The sequence below is a fragment of the Lodderomyces beijingensis genome, assembly GCF_963989305.1.
Source record: "Lodderomyces beijingensis strain CBS 14171 genome assembly, chromosome: 8".
In the NCBI taxonomy this organism is placed as follows: domain Eukaryota; kingdom Fungi; phylum Ascomycota; class Pichiomycetes; order Serinales; family Debaryomycetaceae; genus Lodderomyces; species Lodderomyces beijingensis.
In genome coordinates, this window is record NC_089977.1 from 685780 (window position 1) to 706587 (window position 20808).

At 45.0% G+C, this 20808-nt stretch overlaps 9 protein-coding genes across 9 annotated transcripts; 3 read left to right on the forward strand and 6 right to left on the reverse strand. All coding sequences in view use genetic code 12, as the record gives it.

The window, feature by feature from the left end:
* Window positions 1-372: 372 nt before the first annotated feature.
* On the forward strand, window positions 373-1467 carry LODBEIA_P60270 (uncharacterized protein; the record flags this gene model as incomplete). The annotated part of the gene is made up of 1 exon (XM_066976425.1): window positions 373-1467. The coding sequence occupies one exon, from the start codon at window positions 373-375 to the stop codon at window positions 1465-1467; it is 1095 nt and encodes a 364-aa protein (XP_066832965.1).
* Window positions 1468-1612: 145 nt separating this feature from the next.
* Window positions 1613-2425, reverse strand: LODBEIA_P60280 (uncharacterized protein; the record flags this gene model as incomplete). The annotated part of the gene is made up of 1 exon (XM_066976426.1): window positions 1613-2425. The coding sequence occupies one exon, from the start codon at window positions 2423-2425 to the stop codon at window positions 1613-1615; it is 813 nt and encodes a 270-aa protein (XP_066832966.1).
* A 500-nt stretch (window positions 2426-2925) lies between these two features.
* On the forward strand, window positions 2926-5700 carry LODBEIA_P60290 (uncharacterized protein; the record flags this gene model as incomplete). Its single annotated transcript, XM_066976427.1, has 1 exon — window positions 2926-5700. The coding sequence occupies one exon, from the start codon at window positions 2926-2928 to the stop codon at window positions 5698-5700; it is 2775 nt and encodes a 924-aa protein (XP_066832967.1).
* Window positions 5701-5937: 237 nt separating this feature from the next.
* Window positions 5938-6381, forward strand: LODBEIA_P60300 (uncharacterized protein; the record flags this gene model as incomplete). Its single annotated transcript, XM_066976429.1, has 1 exon — window positions 5938-6381. One exon carries the CDS (start codon window positions 5938-5940, stop codon window positions 6379-6381), a length of 444 nt encoding a protein of 147 aa, XP_066832968.1.
* A 236-nt stretch (window positions 6382-6617) lies between these two features.
* LODBEIA_P60310 (uncharacterized protein) lies at window positions 6618-7805 on the reverse strand (the record flags this gene model as incomplete). The annotated part of the gene is made up of 1 exon (XM_066976430.1): window positions 6618-7805. The coding sequence occupies one exon, from the start codon at window positions 7803-7805 to the stop codon at window positions 6618-6620; it is 1188 nt and encodes a 395-aa protein (XP_066832969.1).
* Window positions 7806-8958: 1153 nt separating this feature from the next.
* On the reverse strand, window positions 8959-11112 carry LODBEIA_P60320 (uncharacterized protein; the record flags this gene model as incomplete). The annotated part of the gene is made up of 1 exon (XM_066976431.1): window positions 8959-11112. The coding sequence occupies one exon, from the start codon at window positions 11110-11112 to the stop codon at window positions 8959-8961; it is 2154 nt and encodes a 717-aa protein (XP_066832970.1).
* A 317-nt stretch (window positions 11113-11429) lies between these two features.
* LODBEIA_P60330 (uncharacterized protein) lies at window positions 11430-12739 on the reverse strand (the record flags this gene model as incomplete). Its single annotated transcript, XM_066976432.1, has 2 exons — window positions 11430-12626; window positions 12698-12739. 2 exons carry the CDS (start codon window positions 12737-12739, stop codon window positions 11430-11432), a joined length of 1239 nt encoding a protein of 412 aa, XP_066832971.1.
* A 240-nt stretch (window positions 12740-12979) lies between these two features.
* On the reverse strand, window positions 12980-14773 carry LODBEIA_P60340 (uncharacterized protein; the record flags this gene model as incomplete). Its single annotated transcript, XM_066976433.1, has 1 exon — window positions 12980-14773. The coding sequence occupies one exon, from the start codon at window positions 14771-14773 to the stop codon at window positions 12980-12982; it is 1794 nt and encodes a 597-aa protein (XP_066832972.1).
* A 424-nt stretch (window positions 14774-15197) lies between these two features.
* On the reverse strand, window positions 15198-18422 carry LODBEIA_P60350 (uncharacterized protein; the record flags this gene model as incomplete). Its single annotated transcript, XM_066976434.1, has 1 exon — window positions 15198-18422. One exon carries the CDS (start codon window positions 18420-18422, stop codon window positions 15198-15200), a length of 3225 nt encoding a protein of 1074 aa, XP_066832973.1.
* Window positions 18423-20808: the final 2386 nt, after the last annotated feature.

Here is a 20808-nt window from a genome sequence, read left to right on the forward strand (position 1 = left end):
GCGTATGAAGTGGAGTATATAGATAGATGATATGAAAAAGAAAAAATGAATCGGTGTGGTGGTGGTGGTGGTGATAACAATGAGGAGAAAGATGGATATGGGAGATGAAAATAGGAGATGAAGGTGGGAGATTTAGGCGGATGAAGATTGTAAATATAACGTACGCTATACAGACTTTGATGTTGATGTTGAAGTTGACCAACATGAACCTCGGCCTCTTTCACTGTAGGGGAACGTACATGGAAGAACCCAACAAGTAGAAAAAAAGAACAAAGAATCGATAAAATCTCAAATCTCGAATCTCGCAATCCTTTGGCTGTTCAAGTCGCTTGCAATCAGAACCATGGCGATGCCACTACCGTAGCCGCCAAAATGCAACTAATCAAGTCACTAATCAGATCAGTGATCGCGATGCCCAAGATCCCGCACTACTGCCCCGACCTCCACCTCAAGCTCGACCTCTCGTACATCACGCCGCAAATCATCGTCTCGTCAGCTCCGACAACCACCTACATCGAGTCGTGGTACAGGTACCCGCTAAGTGACCTCCTCACTTATCTCAACCACACGCACGGTGACGAGTGGCGCTTTTACAATTTCCGCGGCGAGGAAGCTGGGTATGTGGATGAAGACGTCGATGGCAGAGTGCACCATTATCCTTTTCCGGACCATTTCCCGCCCAGTTTCGAGATTATGATTCTGTGCGTCGCCGACATTCATGAATTTATCAATGGAGGTGGTGGGGGGAGAGTGGTGGTGTTGCATTGCAAAGCGGGCAAGGGGCGACTGGGCACGCTATGCTGTGCGTATTTGATGTATGAGCGGGTGATGAGCGGGAGAAGTGTCGATGTGGAGGAGGTGGTTCGAGAATACACGCGCAAGAGAATGAAGGTGTTTGGCGGCGCTGGCGTGAGTATATTGAGCCAGCGGCGGTACTTGGGGTACTTTGAGCGGTACTTGCTTCTGATGCAGCGGGATATGTGGCGGATGTGGGGGAGGGACTATATGGAGTGGCGTGAGAGTGGCGTGGAGTACCGCGTGGCGGAGGTTGTGTTTCGCGGGCTTCGTGTCGATCAAATGGGGTTCAGTCTCAGTGATTACGTTGTCGTTGAAGATGGAGAGGGACGGGAGAATACTGTGGTTAATACGCTCATTGTCGAGTCCGTGCGTGGGTGCGGTGGTTGCGGTGGACGTGGTCGCGATGGTGGCGATGATGATGTGAGTTTTGAGTTTGAGCAGAGGGTCAGCGTTGGGCCGGACGTGATGATCCGTGTGGAACGGTTGTGCTATCTTTGGTTCAACATTTACTTTGAAGTTGGCCAAGAGGCAAAAGTTGCAGAGTTCACGTGGGATGAGTTTGATGGGTTCAAGGGCACTAGACATCGAGGTAATCAGTTGTTTGATTCTGTGGAAATCCACTTTGAACTAGAGATGGGAGAAAAAGAAGCTAGAGTTGGTTTGAAATGAGTCCGTTTCGTTTCGGTTGAAATGAACTAGTATTTTTTTTTTTTTTTTTTTGAATTTTTGGTTTATACTTGTATCATTACTACATTCCGTTAAATCTATAGAGAGAAAGGGAGAGACGAAAACTTCCATCGAGTTTCAGTTCTCTTCAGCCACCTTTCTTTTCGTTATCGATGTCCAACCAGAAATGTTTCAAAGCGCGGTTTAACGAAGCACTGTGTTTGCTTTGCTGCTGCTTGGGGTTGATAAATGAAACATTTTTCGCTGTGTTGGTGAAGGGCTTGGTTATTTTGATTTCATCGTAAATGATGATTTCTGTCTGCTTTTGATTGGTGTGACCGTACCTGACGTTGGAGTCGCCGTATAGTTTTTGGAGTTTTTCAAGCAATAGGGACGCCGTTGATGATGCTGGGGGTTGAGCTTGAGCTTGAGACTGAGATTGTCTATTAGATGATGGCGCTGTGGAGCCTGTGGAGCCTGCGGGGGCTGCGGGGGCCGGCTTTTCCACCGGTGCAGCCGCGTGAGCTTGTTTCAGCAAAGCCTGCAGCTGCTGTTGCTGCTGCTTGGAATCCTCCGCCGTTTTAGCAGATTTCTTCTCGCTCGGTTCATTCTGGTACTTTAGCACCTCTTCATCGACAAATCGCTTTAAATCCGCGACTGAAATTGGTTTTATCGACACATCATCGCTCTTGTAGGGCTTCAATTTGTTTTTCTTCTGCGGATGGGGCAGCAACACCTGAATACTCTTGATAAACGACGTATTTATCACGCGATACGTGCTCGTCGAAGCTGCCGTCGAGTCCCTCTCCTTGTCTTTTGTTTGTCGAATGTTGGTGGTTTTCAACACCAAGATCTCATTCGACGACGAAAACGTATATATTATGCCACTGATCTCCTGGTCTAGCAACGTTGTCACCTTGATTTTCAAATTAAGCGCTTGGTCGAAGTTTTGAATGGACATTTGCCTGAGGTTCCAAATAGTACTGAAAATAAAAAGTTGAAAAATTTGAAATATCGGCAAAAAAAAAAAAAAAAAAGTAAGAAGACTCTCTAAATGTCAGTTGAGAAAAAGTAGAACTCTAATACAGAAGAATGAAAATGGTGATATGAGTCGAAAGTGAATGTGTGTGTGATATCTCTCCTTTTGGTGGGTGTATTCGCTCGATGTCTTTGAATGTACGGTGTATATTGGATGCTATACATTCACATACACCTCTCATTTCTCGACTAGTAGTGAAAAAAAAAAAATCCGATGGGTGTCGCAGATTCAGTGTCGTGACATTTTTGAAATTGTGCGACACTACAAAACCCCCCCTTCTTCCTACAAATGCTCTCTCTATACAACCAGGCCTCAGTCCAGATTTTTTACAACCAAATATAAAATTGGCAACACTTTTTTACAACCAATCCATAATACACCCCAAATGGTGGGACACAGGTGAGTATATGTTACTAGGTATAATGAATGATGCTTTAATACAAAGAGATCAACTAGAAGACCTGATTATCGACCACCCTGACGCTGAAACAAGAAAAGATTTACATGACACGTCTCTCGATGAAACGTTTCAGAAAAAATTGAGTGCCAAAGCGCACGAGATTGAGGTTGCCAATGGGGGTGGCGGTGGTGGTGGCGGGAGCGGGAATCAGCATGGTGGTGGAATTGGAAGCGAGGGCATGCACAGCGAGAATGATGTCAATTACCAGTTCCTAGTGACGAAATCGCACCTTGCTTTTGAATATCAAGAGGTGGAAAGCCCCGGGCAGAGCGTTTCGGAATGGTTCACGTTCAGTGACTTGAAAACTGTCGGTGGGTTGGATTCGCTAGTGCTGAATTTCGAGCTGAATCAAGACATTGAGGAGCATATCGGACAGCTTTGCGGGGCAAACATTGATGACGCGTTGCTGGTGGGGTTGAAAAGCTTGCTATATTTCAGCTTTGGCGAATACGCCGGTAAGTCGACGAAAGACGAGCAGATCAAGGCTATCCTTGCAAATAACCAGCGGCTCATTGAGCTAGAACTCTTTGTGCCAGTTGTAGATATCTTGAAGACGTTTTTCGAGGCAAAGATGGCGACAAGTGGTATAACAAAGCTCAAGACAAAGACAAAGCCGGGGCCAAAGCCGGGGCCAAAGCCGGGGCCAAAGGCAACGGCTTCAACCTCTTCGACAAGGACAGAGTCAAACTACTTCAAGTTGCTCACGCTTCTTTACCTCATGGTGATTTCTGCAATCCATACACAAGACAAACAGGATTCTACATCAAAGTTTAAAGAATACCTCAAGAATGCGTTTTTGATTGAAACAATACTTTGTTTCATTGAACACTGGAAGTGGAGTCCCAACGGCTCCTATCGCATAAGATATCTCATTTTGCTACTAAGTAAACTACTCATATTGGAACTTGGCGGCTCCAACAGTCTCAAAGACTGCGACGCTTATCTCAACCACTGTCTCCATGTGACCAACTCCAAAAGTGAGCTGAATGGTGGAAAGAAACTACGGTGCTCGCCGTTGGACTATTTTGCATTTCGCGAGGATTTGATTGATAAATTCCCCCTTTTCGACAAGGAACTCGGCTTTGCCCTGACTCTATCTGAAGAAGACAAGGCTTCCATTGAAGAGCAGTACCAAACATTTATGGCAATCAACAGTCACTCTAGTTCACTATCCAATACCCTTGAGACTCCAAGAACAAACAAATCGCATAGTGTATTGAGCCAGCTACCTACGCAACCAGTCCACTTGGCCACTCCCATCCCGAGCCCCAAACTCGCATCTTCTGATTACATGTCTGGTGGCGAAAAAATTAGGAAATCGTACCAAGTCAACCAGTCAATGCCGTTTATATACCCCATGGATCAAGATGCAAAAGATTTTGTTCCTGTGGCGATAATCGAGGCAGATGAAATTTTAAAGAATTCGGTTTATGAAAGCTATTCAATCAAAAGACTATGGAAAGAACGCGAAAAATTTATGCAGCAAGAACGAGGCTATGCTTGTGTTTATGATGAGAAGCCAAGCAACCTAGAGCTGGAATTTGTTGATGATCTTCACTTGCAAAGCGAGCTGGAAAAAAAAAAGACCCAATTTAGCCTGGAAATTGGCTCCCTCGAACGCGTGGAGCAGTTGTATTCGAGGTCGTTTGCGAGGTTTCACACCGTGGTTGAGGTGTTTATCGAAATCATACGAAGTAATCGCATTGATTCCAATTTGAATTTTTACGAGTTTGAGTTGAACCCGGCCACCTCATTTATGGTGAACTCGCCCGTGGCTCAAGCAAACGACGCTACGCGCGCCAAGATTGAAACGGTTTTGTTGCTGCAGTTGGAAGTGTTGAGTGTCAGGGAAATCACCTCCAAAGCCGTCACGAATATCCTCGTGAGTCTCCTTTCTTGGTTCAAGCGGAGCCACGTGTTAAAATACTACTATTTGTCGTCGATTATTTTCGATGCTCAGTTCTTTTCAGTGACCATGGACTATATAAGCTCTGGCTTCAACAACTTGAATAATCAAAGTGTAACCCAAAAGGGTAACTCGAAAAAGAAAATCGATGAAATGGTGGAGTATGAAGTATTGATAAACCAGAATAGGTTGATGAATCCGCAGATTAAACTACCAAAACTTGACTTTTTCAACAACTGCCTAAGGCAACGTGGTGAGCTGCATAAATATCAATTCATCAATAATGTATTTGTGCTGGATTTACCCAAGGAAACCGACGAGAATAACATTAACCACGTCTACATCAAGAACTACAATGCGAATTTCGCTCATATCTTGTCGAATTTGCTTTGGATCACCAACAAAATTCTCTTGAAGAATCAAAGCCAGAGGATATTCACCATGAATGATTTGAAGCCTTCTGAATTGTTCAAGATGATCTTGATAAATTATGACAATCCCTCCTTGTCGCAGCCGATATTGAAAATCTTGAAAAAGTTGGTGCCTTACCAGGGCCGCAAATGGAAAAGCGTCAATATGGATTTGATAAGTTCCATCTATTTGAACTGTCAGCTTAGTATGAAGGATAACTGGTTGAGTGGGAAAGACTTGGAAAATGACTTCAATAGCAGTTATGACCAAGAAGTGGCCTTGCGTGCATTACTACAGTTCTATAATATTAGACGATACCCTGACGAGATGGAAAAGATTGGATACAAGGTTGACCGAGAGGTTGACATTACCGAAGTTGAGCCGTTGCAGTTGAACAACTTTGACCTCGACCCAGAATGACTTTGACCTCAACCTCGATTGACTTTGATGGGGTTAGTGGTTGATCGTTTGGTGTGTAGTGAGGTATAGAAAAACTTGTGTGTATGTACCAATTCCATACTGAACGAAAAGAAAAAAAAAAAGAACCAAAAAAACCAAAAAAATTATTCATGAGCCTTTTGGGTGGAACATTGAGGCAAGAGCAACTACACTATTCACCAGCACCAGCACCAGCGTAGACCCAAAAAAACATAAATCATGGTGAAATTAACCCAAATAGAAGACGAGACTCAAACCCAATTCCCGGACGGAACCACACAAATCAACAAAGTTGAGATCAACGAGTTTGAAGATTCCGAAGGTTCAGACTTCAGTGATGACGACGAAGACGACTTTGACTTTGAGAAGGAAACCTTGTTGGACCGAGTTGCTGCCCTCAAGGACATAATCTCGCCACAACAACGTGACCAACTCTACAATTTGTCGTCCAAGATCTCCAGCTATGCCTCGTGGGCTTCAGCTCAAGGTGGGAACTTGCTCTGGACATTGACTTCCAGCTCGTTGTTGTTGGGAGTGCCATTGGCGTTGGCTATCTTGAGTGAAACCCAATTACAGGAGATGGAGAAGGATATGAGCTTGCAGGCTGCTGCTCAGGACGTCTTGGCTCCTGGCAGTGAGGATGCTTTTGGTAAGAAGAAGTAAATAGAGAGAGAGAAAACAAAAGGGTTGGTGGCTTTGTATATATATATCAAAACTGAATAAATAAATCAATGAATAAATAAATAAATAGGTTTTTTTTTGGGGGGGTTTCGTTTTGTCTTGATTAAATTTCTAGTTTGGTTCTAGCTAAAAAATATAAATGAATGATTAGAAGTGGAAGCGGAAGCGGAAGTGAAAGTGGAGTGGGATGGTGCAAGATTCAAAAGAGCCCCGATCAGCTATGCTCTCTTGTGTTTGATTGACAACGCGTAGATGTCCAAATACTGAGTTATTTCAGTAATGATTTCACCCACGAAAATCCCGTGTATTCCCAACGTCACCCCGAACCCCAACCAGCTGATATTAGTCACCACTGTAGATTGATCGAGCCCATATATGTCAATTAGAATCTTGCTGAGAATGAGCTGGCCCACGGGGACAAACATGGGGATTTGCACATAGGGGAAATCTTGGATGGTCAAATGGGCCAAGATTATTCTCCCGACTGAAAAGGCAATGGTGCACCCGATGGAAAAGATCAAGGGGAAACCGTTGGCGGCGATGACTTCAGGGTAGAACCAAGCGTAGATGATAATCAATGCGTAGTAGATGAAGAACGGATACATGCCCTTGTGCGCCTCAGCGATATCCTTGGCGGCTTTCTTTGACGTGGCCCCGTCCTTCTCCTTGTAGTACTTGTCGACATTCTGCATCGCGGAGATAATGTTGAAATACAAGGAGCCCAACCCAACGAGGGCATAGACAAGCGTGGTGCTGACTTGGTAGCTGCCGTAGCCCAAGCTGGTCAAGTTCAACTCAAAAAGCTCCATGTTCCAGATATCCGGTCCAAAGATCCCCGTCAAGATGTAGACGGTGCAAATCATCAAGATCCCTTCGACGGGCCCGCTAAATTGCGAAAGATACAACTTGTGCGTATGGTATTCTTCCCACGTTGAAGTGTAGAAATTGCACACCGAGGCAAACTGCGACAACATCATGAGCTTGCCGTAGCCCATCTTCATGACACTGGCAAAGACGATCGACCCTAGTGTGGTGTTGATGGCGTCGATCGAATGGTCAAACAACTCACCGAGCGGTCCACTTTGGCCCGTGCGTCTTGCGTGCATCCCGTCACAGCCGTCAAATGTCTGGTACATGAACAAGCCAAACGCATAAAAGAAGTAGCACCATGAAGGTTGAGTCGCGTCCAAGTTGGGCGCATAGTAAAACACCACGAATAAGTTTGAAATGATGAAGAACAACCCGATCAATGTCACCATGTTGGGAGCCATCGACAAGGGGAAAATGTTGACAAAGGAAGACCACCATCTTTTGAGGACGTATTTCGAGATCAACGAGTGGTCTTCACTCTGGTACTTGTATAGCTTGAGGTTATGGAGCTTGTTCGCTGGTATAAAGAGTCCCATGTTGCTGAAGTTGGCCGGGGTGGTGTATAGATCTATTAATGTGTAAGATGCGGACAATATGGCAAAATATAAAGAAACGGAAAACGAAAAACGAAAAAGAACCAAAAGGAAAAAAACCGAAAAGGGTTTGAAAAAAAAAAAAAAAGTTGAATAAAGTTTGAAAAGGGTTCTTGCTGGAGCAATTGATGAGCCGTTCCAGGGGTATTTTCGGGAGAAGGGGAGGGGGGGGAGTTGGATCTTGGAATTGGTGGGAAATTGGCAAATTTGGGAAATTGCTTGTTGATATTCGAGATGTTCCCAATGCAAACACATGTAAGGTGGCCCAGGTGGGACTCTAATCACGTGACACGCATGCAGAAAGTATTGATGTTTGGATGTTTTGTGTGTTGGTAGCAACGGTGGGAAAAAAGCCGCAGACTGCGCCTTTTTTGGAAAGCGACGATAATTCGTTTGGTCTGACCTTCTTCTTGCTGTCACCGATACCCAGGCATGGCACATAGCCACGAGTTGTTTTACTCCACTAGGAAAGAGACATAGCCCAGAAAGAGAAAGTTCATTCCTCTCCTTTGTCCTTAAACGGGAAAGCTTTTGATGGCGGAGGAAAAATATCGCAGTAAGGTTTTTACTTTTCTTTTCATGTTGCAGATTTTTTCTTTTCTTTTCGCAACCGCCAACGAACAGAAGGGCCTCCTGCATGTGTGATCCTGATAAACCAGCTTTCCAGTTCTGATATAAAAGTTTACCTGTGCTTTTCGTTGTTTGAAAGCGTATAGATCCCAAGTGGAAGTAGAGGTTGTTAGATGTCACTTCGTTTCGGGGTGTTTCCATGACTATACACCTGTGTCGTCTTTCAAGAATATTTTGCAGCAAACCGGTGTGAAAAATTTCATACACGAGCTTCTCTTCTCTTCACTCCAACCGACTTTCCGGTAGATCAAAACTTGCACAAGTTCCCTACATCTTTAACAAGTTACAGAAATATACGAATTTTATTACATTTCTACATACAAGATCCGTCGTGATTTATATACTGAAATGTAATCAAAACAGAAGTAAAAAAAAAAAAAATGAAACACATTCACACACTCGCATTTTTTCATTAAAATCATTAGATCCATCTCATCTCCTGCTTTGTCTACCATTTAGAAACCACTTAATCAACCTCTTCCATGGCTGATTCACCAGCTGGCTCTTCCGTGGCAGCATCGTCGGTAGTAGCGGAAGCAGCAGCTTCAGTTGCTGGAATTTCAGTTTCTGGCTCGTCATCTTCAATGTTCAAACCCAATGCAATTAATCTGTTGATTCTGTGAGCAAAGTTGGATGGCTCTTCTAAAGTGAAACCCGAGGTCAACAAGGCAGTGTCAAACAACAAAGTGGTCAAGTCCTTAACGGTCTTGTCCTCTGGTCCATCCTCTTCCACCTTCTTGGCCAAGTTCTTGATGATTGGTGATTTTGGCGAAAGCTCAAAAGTCTTCTTCGAGGACATGTACGATGACATGGTGGTGTCTCTCAAAGCTTGCGCCTTCATGATTCTTTCCATATTGGCGGACCAACCAAATTGACCAGTTCTAATGGCGGCTGGTGCGTCAACCAACTTGTCGGAAATGACAACTTTTTCAACTTGGTCACCCAAGATTTCCTTCACTGCTTTAGTCAATGGTTCGAAATCCTTGGTTTCTTGCTCTCTCTTGGCTTTTTCCTCTTCGGTTTCTTCCAAGTCAAAATCCTTGGTGATATCAACCAACTTCTTGTCGTCAAACTCCTTCAATTGAGTCATGGCGTATTCGTCAATTGGGTCAGTCATGAACAAAACTTCAAAGTTCTTGGCTTTCAAGGCATCCAAGAATGGCGATTTTTCAACAGCCTTCAATGATTCACCAGTGATGTAGTAGATGTTCTTTTGGTGTGGTTGCATTCTGGTAACATAGTCGGTCAAGGAAGTCATTTCTTCAGTCGACTTGGTCGAGTAGTATCTCAACAATTTAGCCAAGGCTTGTCTGTTTTGAGTGTCTTCGTGGATACCCAACTTGATGTTCTTGGAGAATGCACTGTAAAACTTGTCAAATTGTTCTTGATCTTCAGAGATTTCCTGGAAAGTTTCAATCATCTTCTTGACAATGTTCTTTCTGATAACTTTCAATATCTTGTTTTGTTGCAACATTTCTCTTGACAAGTTCAATGGCAAGTCTTCAGAGTCAACGACACCTCTGATAAAGCTCAACCATTCTGGAATCAACTCTTCAGCGTCATCGGTGATGAAAACACGACGAACGTACAATTTGATATTGTTCTTCTTCTTCTTGGATTCAAAAGCATCAAATGGAGCTCTCTTTGGAACAAACAAAATGGCTCTAAATTCCAATTGACCTTCAACTGAAAAGTGCTTGACAGCTAATGGGTCTTCCCAGTCGTTGGAGATTGACTTGTAGAAAGCATTATATTCTTCTTGAGTAATATCTTGTGGGTTTCTCGTCCACAATGGCTTAACCTTGTTCAACTCCTCGGTTTCTTTAACTTCCTCCTTGACCTTTTTAGTCTTCTTCTCCTTCTCCTTGTTTCCGTCTTCATCTTCAACTTCTTCCAACTTTGGCTTTTTATCATCGTCAACTTGCTCATCTTCATCCTTGGTCAAGGTTTCGTCATCTGGGATTTCCTTTTCAACTTCCTTGGTGACAACCAATTCGATTGGGTAAGCAACAAACTCCGAGTGCTTCTTGACAACTTCCTTGATTCTCTTTTCTTCCAAGTATTCCAACTGGTCTTCTTTCAAAAACAAACGCAACATGGTACCGCGTCCCAATCTTTCGTTGGTTTCATCCAAGGTAACCGTGAACTTACCGCCAGCATTGGACTCCCAAATATACTGCTCGTCATCATTGTGTTTAGAAATCACTTGCACGTGGTCAGCAACCAAGAAAAGCGAGTAGAAACCAACACCAAACTGACCAATCATGGAAACATCAGCACCTGCACTCAACGCCTCCATAAAGGACTTGGTGCCGGACTTGGCAATAGTACCCAAGTTGTTGACCAAGTCAGCCTTGGTCATACCGATACCAGAATCCCTAATTTCCAACACTTTTTGCTCCTTCTGGGGGATGATTCTAATGAACAACTTTGGCTCCGTCTCCAACTGCGAGGGATCGCTCAAGGCCTGGTACCTGATCTTGTCCAAGGCATCTGAGGCATTGGAGATCAACTCTCTCAAGAAAATTTCCTTGTTGGAGTAAACCGTGTTGATGATCAACGACATCAACTGAGAAATCTCAGCCGTGAACTCATGGGTTTCGCTCTTTGGGTCAGACATGATGATCAACTTGTGCTATACAGTATAAGGGTAAAGAAACGAAAACTTGATTGCTGTTTACTATAAAGAAAGAAAACTTGTCTTCAATAGATGAGAGGCAAGTGTTGGAAATTTTCAATTGGTTTTATACACGGGTCAACTTTTCGCGATCTCTGCTGTTGTTGGAAATAGAACATCATGGAAGGTTCTAGAGAGAACTACCAAGTTCCATCAAGGGTACCCACGCGCACGTGACTCAGCCAAAGGCCAATCTATATGAACATTATCATTACAACTGGTACCCTGGTACCCAATGCTGTTCTAGAAGCTCCCTAAGGTTATATCATGACCTCTTCTATTTCGATCCCGCAGTCGATACATCGTTTCTTCAACAATCGTTCGCCAATGGAAACAGGCGCAGACCAATCATGCACATGGCGGTCGCTCAAATCCTTGCCGTCCCTCAATTTCCGAGTATACTCCTCGGCTCGGGTCTTCTTTCGCATCTCCTTCAACGCGTCCTGGTACTTTTTCTCCCTCCGCTTGATCCGGTTCAGCTCTCTCCGTTCCCACTCTTCATCCAAGCCCTGCGGGCTGCCCCATTTCTTCCAGGCATACTCCTCGATTTGAAACCGGAGAAAGAGCTGCATCTTGCTATATCCGTGCGGATTGGGTTTTTCGATCCTGGGCAACAACGCGACGTCTTGGAGCTCAGGCTCCGTGAGCAAGTAGTCCTCTTTGCACTCGGTCTTGACCAAAAGTGAATACTTCTCGGGCAATTTCTTGACGCAGGGACGACACGCGCGCACTTTACGGAAATTGGTGAACAAGTTCAAATCAATATCCATGGATCCGCACTCGAAACATCGTGGGAGGTGGTCGAGGTCGGCTGGTGGCGGCGCATTTTTGACCCGTTCGAGCTCGCGTTGTTTCTCCTTCCACTCCGCTAACGTCTCTTCGTCTTGCCGCTTGCGCGTCTCGTCCTCGATGAAGCCACCGCGTGTGTCCTGCATCGTGGCAAAGTCGAACTCGATGTAGTCCTTGCGGTTTATCGGTGGGGCTTGGTATTTGCTGCCGGTGGCTGAGGATTTGGCGGAGTCGAATGTGTAGTCGACTTGGTTCTTGTTGAGTCGGATCTTGTCTAGATCAACGTTGGTCGAGGCTGAAGTGACATTTGATTCATTTCCGGTGGTGGTGGTGGTGCTTGTGGGATTTGTTCCCGCTTTCGATTTTTCTTCCCTTTTCCGTTTTTGAATCTCTATAGCACGAAGCCGGTTCTGCTCAACTTTTTCAACTTGCTCTAGCGTCCTTGCTTTCTTCACCGAGCCATCTGGGTCGAATTCCAAAAACCTTGTCTTGAAGGTAGTCGACGGACCATCTAGGATTTGACAGAGGGGCCGCTTGGGCGATGACGAATTCGTCAGCGCTGGAGCTGTAGCGGATGTCGATGCAGACGCCTGCGTCTTCCCTAGCGGACTAGCTTGTGGGTTCTTCTTTCTTTGTAGTCGCTCCAACGTCCTGGCTCTGTTTGCCTCCTATATTTATCTGGTTAGTTGCCACGCGCTGAAATAAAGCTCAAAAATGATGTATACTTGTTGGTACATACTATTCTTTTCCTTTGCTCATCTGAAACATTAGCTTGTGACATGATGACATTCCTTCTACTCGAGTGAAATGCAAAGATGTCTGCAAGGGAGGGAGGCAATGACGTGCCTTCATTCCTTTCACCACATGTATATTCCTTGCTTTGGTGATGATGAACCTCATCCCCTCACTGTATGCAGTCTCACAGAAAACCCTTCTCTTCCCCATGTTCCCAAGCGGTATCAACAATCATATTACATTCATCTCTACAACAATTCTACACATTTCTCTTTTAAAAACCTTTCTATAACTCAACGGAGTCGTCCAACCTCACATCCATCTTGGCTTCGTCTTGTAAATACTTCTTGACCTCATTAACGCTGTACTCTCCACGATGGAAGAGCCCCGCGCCCAAGGCGGCATCGATGGCACACTCCATCTCAAACACCTCTTGGAAATGCTTGGGGTTCCCGGCTCCGGAACTTGCAATAACAGGGATGCTAGTTTGAGTCTTGATCTGCTTGAGCAACTCTAAATTGAACCCAGAGTTGGATCCGTCGTGGTCGATCGAATTCAACAAGATTTCACCTGCACCGAGTGCTTCACAAGCTTGGACTAGTTCCAATGCGCCCAAGTCGTGAATCTTGCGTCCACCTTGAGACGTGACTTGGTAATAGCAAAACCTCTCGCCTGCTGGTCCATAGCGCTTAGGATCTGTGATTTCGATGGTTTGCATCGTGGTGTCGCTGGGTGAAGCAACGTATTTCCGTTTAGGGTCAACTGAAATCACCACGGCTTGGTTTCCAAACGTGGTGGCAATGGTCTCAATGGCGGAAGAGCCAGTGGCTTTCTTGTCATTGGCGTAGTATTCCTCCGCGATACGCACGGCATCTGACCCGATACTGACTTTATCTGCACCTGACCGGAAATACAAGTCAGCAACTTGCACCGCGGGCACGAGCTGGTTGGTCTTGGGGTCAACCATATCCTTGATCCCGCCCCCCACGGTCAATGGAACAAATATAGTCTCGGCGGCCTTTTGTAACACTTGCAACATGGGGAGATCTTCAAGTGGCGAGTTTCGGAAAGAGGTGATGTTGAGAAATGTGATTTCGTCTGCGCCTTGAAGATAGTACCTCGTGGCTAACTCAACGGGCTTCCCCAAGTTCCTCACCCTGGTTGACTCCGTGCTGGTGGTGGAAGAGGCGGTGCTTTCCCGCACGTTGTATTGGTCACCTTTGGTGACCACCAAGTCTCCGTCATCGTTGGTGCGCACGTCTAGACAGGCAATGATACGCCTAGTTAACCCGCTCATGGTCTTTTCAATATTGCGTGGCTGCTGCTGCACATCGCACTTGTGCAAAGTCGAGAATTTCTCCCCTTGGAGGAAACTCTTGATGATCTTGACGCCTGCGATTCCCGATTTTTCAGGGTGGAATTGCGTAGCAAACAAATTGCCCTTGTTTATCGCAGCTACAAACTTTTCCAGTCCGTACCTCGCAATGGCTAAATTCCAACCTTGTCCCCGCAATTTTGCAATCTGTTTTTCTTGTTCCTGGTCTTGGTCTATTACGGCAGCGTACGAATGAACGAAATAATACTTGTTTTGCAAATTCAAATTAAACAACGATTGGTCCAGTGGTAGATCCGCCCCGTTGCTCATTTCAATCTCCTCAATTGCATTCCATCCAATGTGCGGCACAGCCTTCTTGATACCTTGATTTTGGTAAACTGGGTCATTCACGTTGAATTTTTTCAATTTCAAGTCGATAACTCCCAAGCCTTGCACTTGTGGGCTCTCCTCGGAAGAAGTTGCAAACGCCTGCAAGCCGACACAGATCCCCATAAGACATCGGTCCTGTTCAATATATTTCTTGATATGCTGATCCAAGTTCCTGGCATAAATTTGATGAGCAAAATGACCATAGTTCCCAACTCCAGGGAAGATCAATTTTTCAATCTGGTGATCCTGTTGTAAAAACTCTTCTTCATTGTGAATAAAATTGATCTCGTAAGCGGGGTCGATTTTCTTGATGGCGTTGGATAGCGATTGCAAGTTGCCGCTTTCTAGGTCTATCACGTGGACCAACTTTGGCATAGTTCGATGGAGTTATGTGCGTTGCCGTGTGGGGCGGAGGAGGTGGGCTCTGATGTGTGTGTGGTGAAGCCTATGAGTAAACCTTGGTGATGGGGTGAAGAGTAACTGCAAAATCAAAATTTCTAGATGGTGTGAGGAGGGTCTTGGGAAAAATATTCAGTCACGTGATTGTATGAGTGATTGTTGAATGAGTCAGTTATAGAAAGTGAGTCAATAAAACAAGCAAACAAGACACCAAGAGTTGTCCTGAATCGGTAGAGTAGTTGCCGGAGAGGTTAAAGGAAGTTGAAAAGGCTGTCCAGCTTAGCGACTTTCGAGTTTGTTATTAAATGTCCTGCAATTAATGTATATACTCAATGTCTCTATTTAACCCCCGTTGTGACGGGATCGGATCCCAACGCTACGCTCTCAGCTATGTTCTTATTCAGCTTTCAGCCTGTTTTGTAGCTTCAACATGGAATCCAAAATGCACACTGCTTCCATAAGTATTGATAATCTTCAGCTCATCTCCATCAACAGCCTGCTCAAAATATTCAACGTATTCATCAACCATGCCAACAGATTCATACAACTTCAACCCAACAAACTTGATTAAGTAATTATTGAGGTCGAAATTCGAGCTCAACAACGCGACACTAAACTTGACATTACCCTTTCCAAATCTCTTATGCAACTCAGTCAACAAGCTCTGCATGTAGGTGGGGATCCTCGCGGGGAACCTGTCGTCGTTACTGACGTGGGCCTTGGGGTCATGCGTCCAACCGGAGGGGAACTCGCCCGTGGGGAACTCAGAGTGGAGTTTATCCAACGCTAGTGCTCCGAAATGAATCGAATCAAACACAACGGATCCTCCTGGCTTCAAAATACGGTGAAACTCGGAGAGCAACGTGCGGTAATTTTGCGCGGTTGCCTGATACGCGAAATCGCGACAGTGGACCAAGTTGAATGTGTTGGATGCAATGTGGCTCATGCTGGAGTCGTAGTATTCAATGTTTGTCGGCTTGTGGCTGAAGCTTGACGCCGGCAAGACGCTGCGTGGATCAATCATGGGCTTGCGTGATGAAGTTGAGATTGAAGGAGCGGGTATCATGGGCGTGGTGGCTATTGATGGGATAGGTGCAGCGGGTGGACGCACCGGTTTGGCCTGGTCCTGAACTTGTTTGCCAATCTTGATGAGCTTGTCCAAACTCATTGCGTCATACTCCTGGTACGATGCAATGTTTAATTTTTTCATATAAGTTTCAAATAGTTCGACGTCTGATTTTTTAAAGTCCTCCTTTGGTGTTTCTTTCAAGACTTTGGCGTATTCTGCTTCGTCGTTGATGAGGTTGGGGTCCTCGTTGTATACGTGGGACTCGATGAACCGCACAAAGGGAATGGTGATGGCGAGATACCACCCGTACTGCAAAGATTGCGTCGTGTTGTATACAAACACCTTGACGTTTTCCCTCGAAAGGGTTCTGATCAGCACTTTGTACTGGTTGAATAGCAATGTGAGCTGTCTCTTGTCCAACAAGTGGTTTCCATGCATCTTGGTTGCCATGTCAAGCCGGTATTTTTCAAGTAAAATGTATTCGTATGATAGTTTGGTAATACAAGCGAGCAAAAGCTTTGATATAAGTGCTTTCGGGTTTTCGTTGTATTCGACTGAGACATTACTGGGGTCTTCTTCTCTCTTGTGCAAATTGTATAGAGCTAAACCTATGGTGTTGAAGATTGCCTTGATTTCATAATGCTTCTTTTGCAAGTCAGTCAACGAGTCCTTATCTTCAATGGTTTCTTCATCGGGCAAGCTGATCAAGTACCTCACATAGTTTGTAAAGTTGCACTGGGTCAATTCTTCATGGCCCGTCAACTTTTCATTAGGAGAAGTTAGTCTCACCAATGTCCTGAGAAAGTCTCTCGTCTTGGCATAGAGGAAATAGGCAAGTACCGATTCGGTCGAGTTCAACGTGGTATAGTTCTCCGAGTTGAAAAACCCATTGCGCTCAACCAAGTTTTTGCCGTTTTTCTGACGCATTATGAATTTGAAAAGTGAATGGTTTCTTATTCTCGCAAAGTTCAAGGCGTCACTTGTATGGTATTCGCTCATAATCTTGAGAAAATTGTTGTATCTGAAAATTTGGAAAGCAGGGCTAAGAAATTGTTCTTGAATAGTTTTGGTTGAGTTGTAAACGCTCAAGTTAATCACTGGCTTGTAAGGTGGGATTCTCAGTGATGCCGAGGTATCGGGAAAATAAGAGTTTAAAGCCATCGCCGGTGATCTGTTCCCACCTCCTGGCGATTCGCCCTCTGGCAGTGGGCCCGGTATCACTGGCGATGCATCTTCCTTCTTGTGGTTGCCACTCGAAGTTAAAAATGATAGTTTTCTAAACTTTTGATGCGATTCCTTGACTGGGGGAGTAGTTGCAACCAGTGAACTGTTGACTTGATTCAAGCTGGAAGCTGAATTGTTTCTATGAAACATTTGATTCAGTAAATAGTGAGGATTAGGGTTACCTGGAGACACTTGAGGAGTAGTTGCCGAATAAACGGAATTGGTCCTAGGTCTCGATGTGCGTGGCGAAACCTGGGCTTGGGAAAACCCGTGTACAATCGACAGAGGCTGGACTTGAGTCAACGGAGAAATCGGAGACATTCCTCCTCCACCTCCACCTCCCATTCCTAGTACAGTTCCTGCTCCGCTTCCTCCCACTCCACCATGGGATAATATATTTGAAACGCCTCCTGCTGTGCTTTGAGTCACTCTAAACGATTCTGAATCGAGATAGTATGAAGCAATGACGGTTGGGTGTTCTTCTTCTCGAGCAATTTCCTCGGGGGATACCACCTGTGGTGTTTTTGGAGAAAGTGTGTGACTTTTTTGAATGGACTCGCTTAGTTTGTTTTTTGCCAGAGCCAGTTGCTGGTGCAGCTGTAGCTGCAGCTGCAGCTTTTGAAGCTGATTCTTTTCTTGCGACGTATCTGGATGGCTGTGGTGTCTCATTGACTTTAGTTGGAAATCATGGTATGGAGTAAGACTTGGAGAGTGACGAAGTCCGCTTTCTGAAGAAATCAGTCGATTTGCCTGGGATGCTGGGCTTCGTGCCTGTTGCGGGTAAAAAGCCTCTGATGTGTCGTTGTCATCGTCATTGTCATTGTCATTGTCATTGTCATTGTCATTGTCTACAGGAGTTGTACTGGAGGAAGCAGCCGAGTTATCGGACATGAACGACTTTGCATCTGCAGCATCGGATCTGCGCGACTCCCTCGACTCGATACCATTTCCCTTACTGTCACCAGCTGCTCCAGCGGCGTTGCTTCCTCCGCCAAATATATTCCATCCTGACTTGAGTTTGTTCTTTTTTGACGAGAAACTGGTGTTACTATCTGTGCTGTGTATACTTGCAGTCGACAGTAACAACTTGTGGTCCGCACCCCTCCGGTGATGATGATGGTGGTGGTGGTGATCTCTATCCTTGTCCTTGTCCTTATCCTTGTCCTTATCCTTGTCCTTATCCTTGTCTTTGTCCTTTCCTTTGTCCTTTCTCTTGCCCTTGTCCTTGTCCTTATCCTTTTGCTTCTCCTTCTCCTCCTTTTTCTTATCTTTATGCTTCTTGAGTTTCTGCTGTGTTTGGTATGACACCGAGGGTACAACAAAGAAACTCATGCCACAAGATTAATGATAGCGAGATATGAAAAGAGGAAGAAGAATTGGGGTTGAAAAGGTGCTGGTTTTCGTTGGCGAAATTTTAGCTGAACCTCTATATTCACTCAAAACTCCTCTGAAAAATTGTCTCTTTCTCTCTCTCTCCTTTACTCCTTGTCTCTTTCTCCGGTTCTTGATCGGGTTTATTGCAGTGGTGTTGGAAATGCTAAGCGAGTGTCCCCAGAGTCCAGGTCGATGGAAAGCGAGCCATATACATGGGTTATTTTCCGAGAAAAAACGCCCTAGCTTCTTGCTTTTATCAACCAAAAGGAGTAAGCTGGTGTTAGCTGGCTTGGAGTAAAGCAAAAAAGAGACTCGCGGAAAAAATGCGGTGTTGGGGTTGGGGTTGGTTGTTTCGCCAGTTTTCCAGTTCAGCAAGCAAGAAAAGAAAGAAAGAAAGAAAGGTAAAGACTTCCCCTCCCTCTTTCTCCCTAAAAGCTGTTCTGCGCAAGGAGGCAAGAGAGGTGCTGCTTTTGGCGAAGAGGGTTGGTAACGCAGCTACGACTGGTGCCTCTTGCGGAGAAAAAGGACGACCCACTCCCCAGCCCCTTGCGCGTCAAATATACCGAGATCTTGCTGGTTTTTTTTTTGTCTGGCAATGCCCTTGTATAATTTTTTGGGTTGGACTGATTATTATATGTTCAACCACCGCTAGTAGGAGGGCTGATGCTCGTCAATGTGGCTCGTAAATCGGCGGTAGAGTAATGACTACATCCAGCAATTTTATGATCGTGGGTGACGATGGAGGGGCTTTGTTGAGAGACACACCCACACACACCTGTCTCGGTTTTTTTGCGGAGAAACGCTTCAAAGTTTCAAAGTTTCAAAGGTTGAAAGGGTCAAAGTTTCAAAGGGTCAAACTTTGTTTCTTTGCATGAAAATGGAGAGCACCACCAACAACAACCTCCACCGCCAACGCTCAGCCCCACTTTGCCAAAATACTACATAGGCTTGAAAATAAGACTTTAAAAAGTTGGTGTTTACTGTTGCTGCCAAAATGTGAATATATATATTTATACTGTAACGACGGCTGGTGAAGCGAGCCCCGTCGTCATTAAAATCAAGAATTCACCCGGCGTGTCCCACTGCGTGGCGGACGACGGTTGATGACGCAGGCGGTGGCATCGAGTCGACGTGTAGTCCAAGATAGTCGTATCGGGCTCTTGTGCCACATAGTCGACCTCTCGGTATGGGGATGTGGTGTGTTTGAACTTGTACTGAAATCAAAATCGATTACCAATGCTAAAGCACCTTTTCTTCAGTCCTCAAGGGTGGGCTTACATAGTACCTTCATGCTATGCTGTTGTTGAGCGTGAGGTCATTGAGAAATGCTACATTAACCTGTTGCGCCTTGATAGCAGTTGCCCGTGTTTTGAACACCTCACTTCTGTCTTCCAATTGCCTTGGTGATACAGTTTAAACTGCTTTTTCATATACATCCGACTTTATCCTATTTCAGGCCAAGGTAAAGAAGCAGGAGGTGTGTATGTGTGTTGGTGTTGGAGTAAATGAGATCACGGGGTTCTTTAGGGGGCTTTTTCAGGGGGGTAGGGTGAGGACTAACGGCGTTTTTTGTGTAGTGCTTCAATCTCAATAAACAAAGTGTGTCGATGTTACCTTCACCAAATGTCTCGATGATGTTAAATATGGTAAAAAAAAAGAGAGACAATTAAAGTTAGACTGAGGTACCTTTTGTTCATATTTAAATTGTACGGTATAACGTCGATGGCACTTAAGTATCCCGCTATATTTCTTGCTGAGAGCCGGCACAACTCGGCCACGGTGTTTATGGTGGCTCCAGTTTGATTAAAAAGTGGAACAAATCAGGCCTATGGCGGTGGTGGTTAGACTAGACCTGTAGACAACTCGTCGTTTGGTATTAACTCCATGTGCAATTGACGTGGCAGTGACCACGTGACTCGCATAAACTTTCCCAGGTCACGGGCTATGGTCAAAAGAGACATGGAGGTGGTAGGTGTGTGAGTTTCGATGTTTGTATAACATGGGTAAAAAATTTGCATCACATGAACTCACATACCTCTTACTTCGTGGAAGATAAACTCCAAGAAAAAAAAAAATATACCTACACAGAGTGAACTCAAATACAACGTCTCCCTTTCCCTATCTTCTGAAGGTAGGTGGTTTACAGTATGGTTCTTGTTGGTGGTGTTGGTGGTGGTGGTGGTAGCAGTAGTATATAAATTCCAAGAAATTCTGTCAGCGGGTTATAAACTCGATGATGATGATCAAAATTCCACCAGCGGCTGAGTAGAGTTAATCTTTCCCCCTTCCCCCTTCCACTATAAAAACACCGCCACCCCTTCATCCCATATATTACACGCCGTCG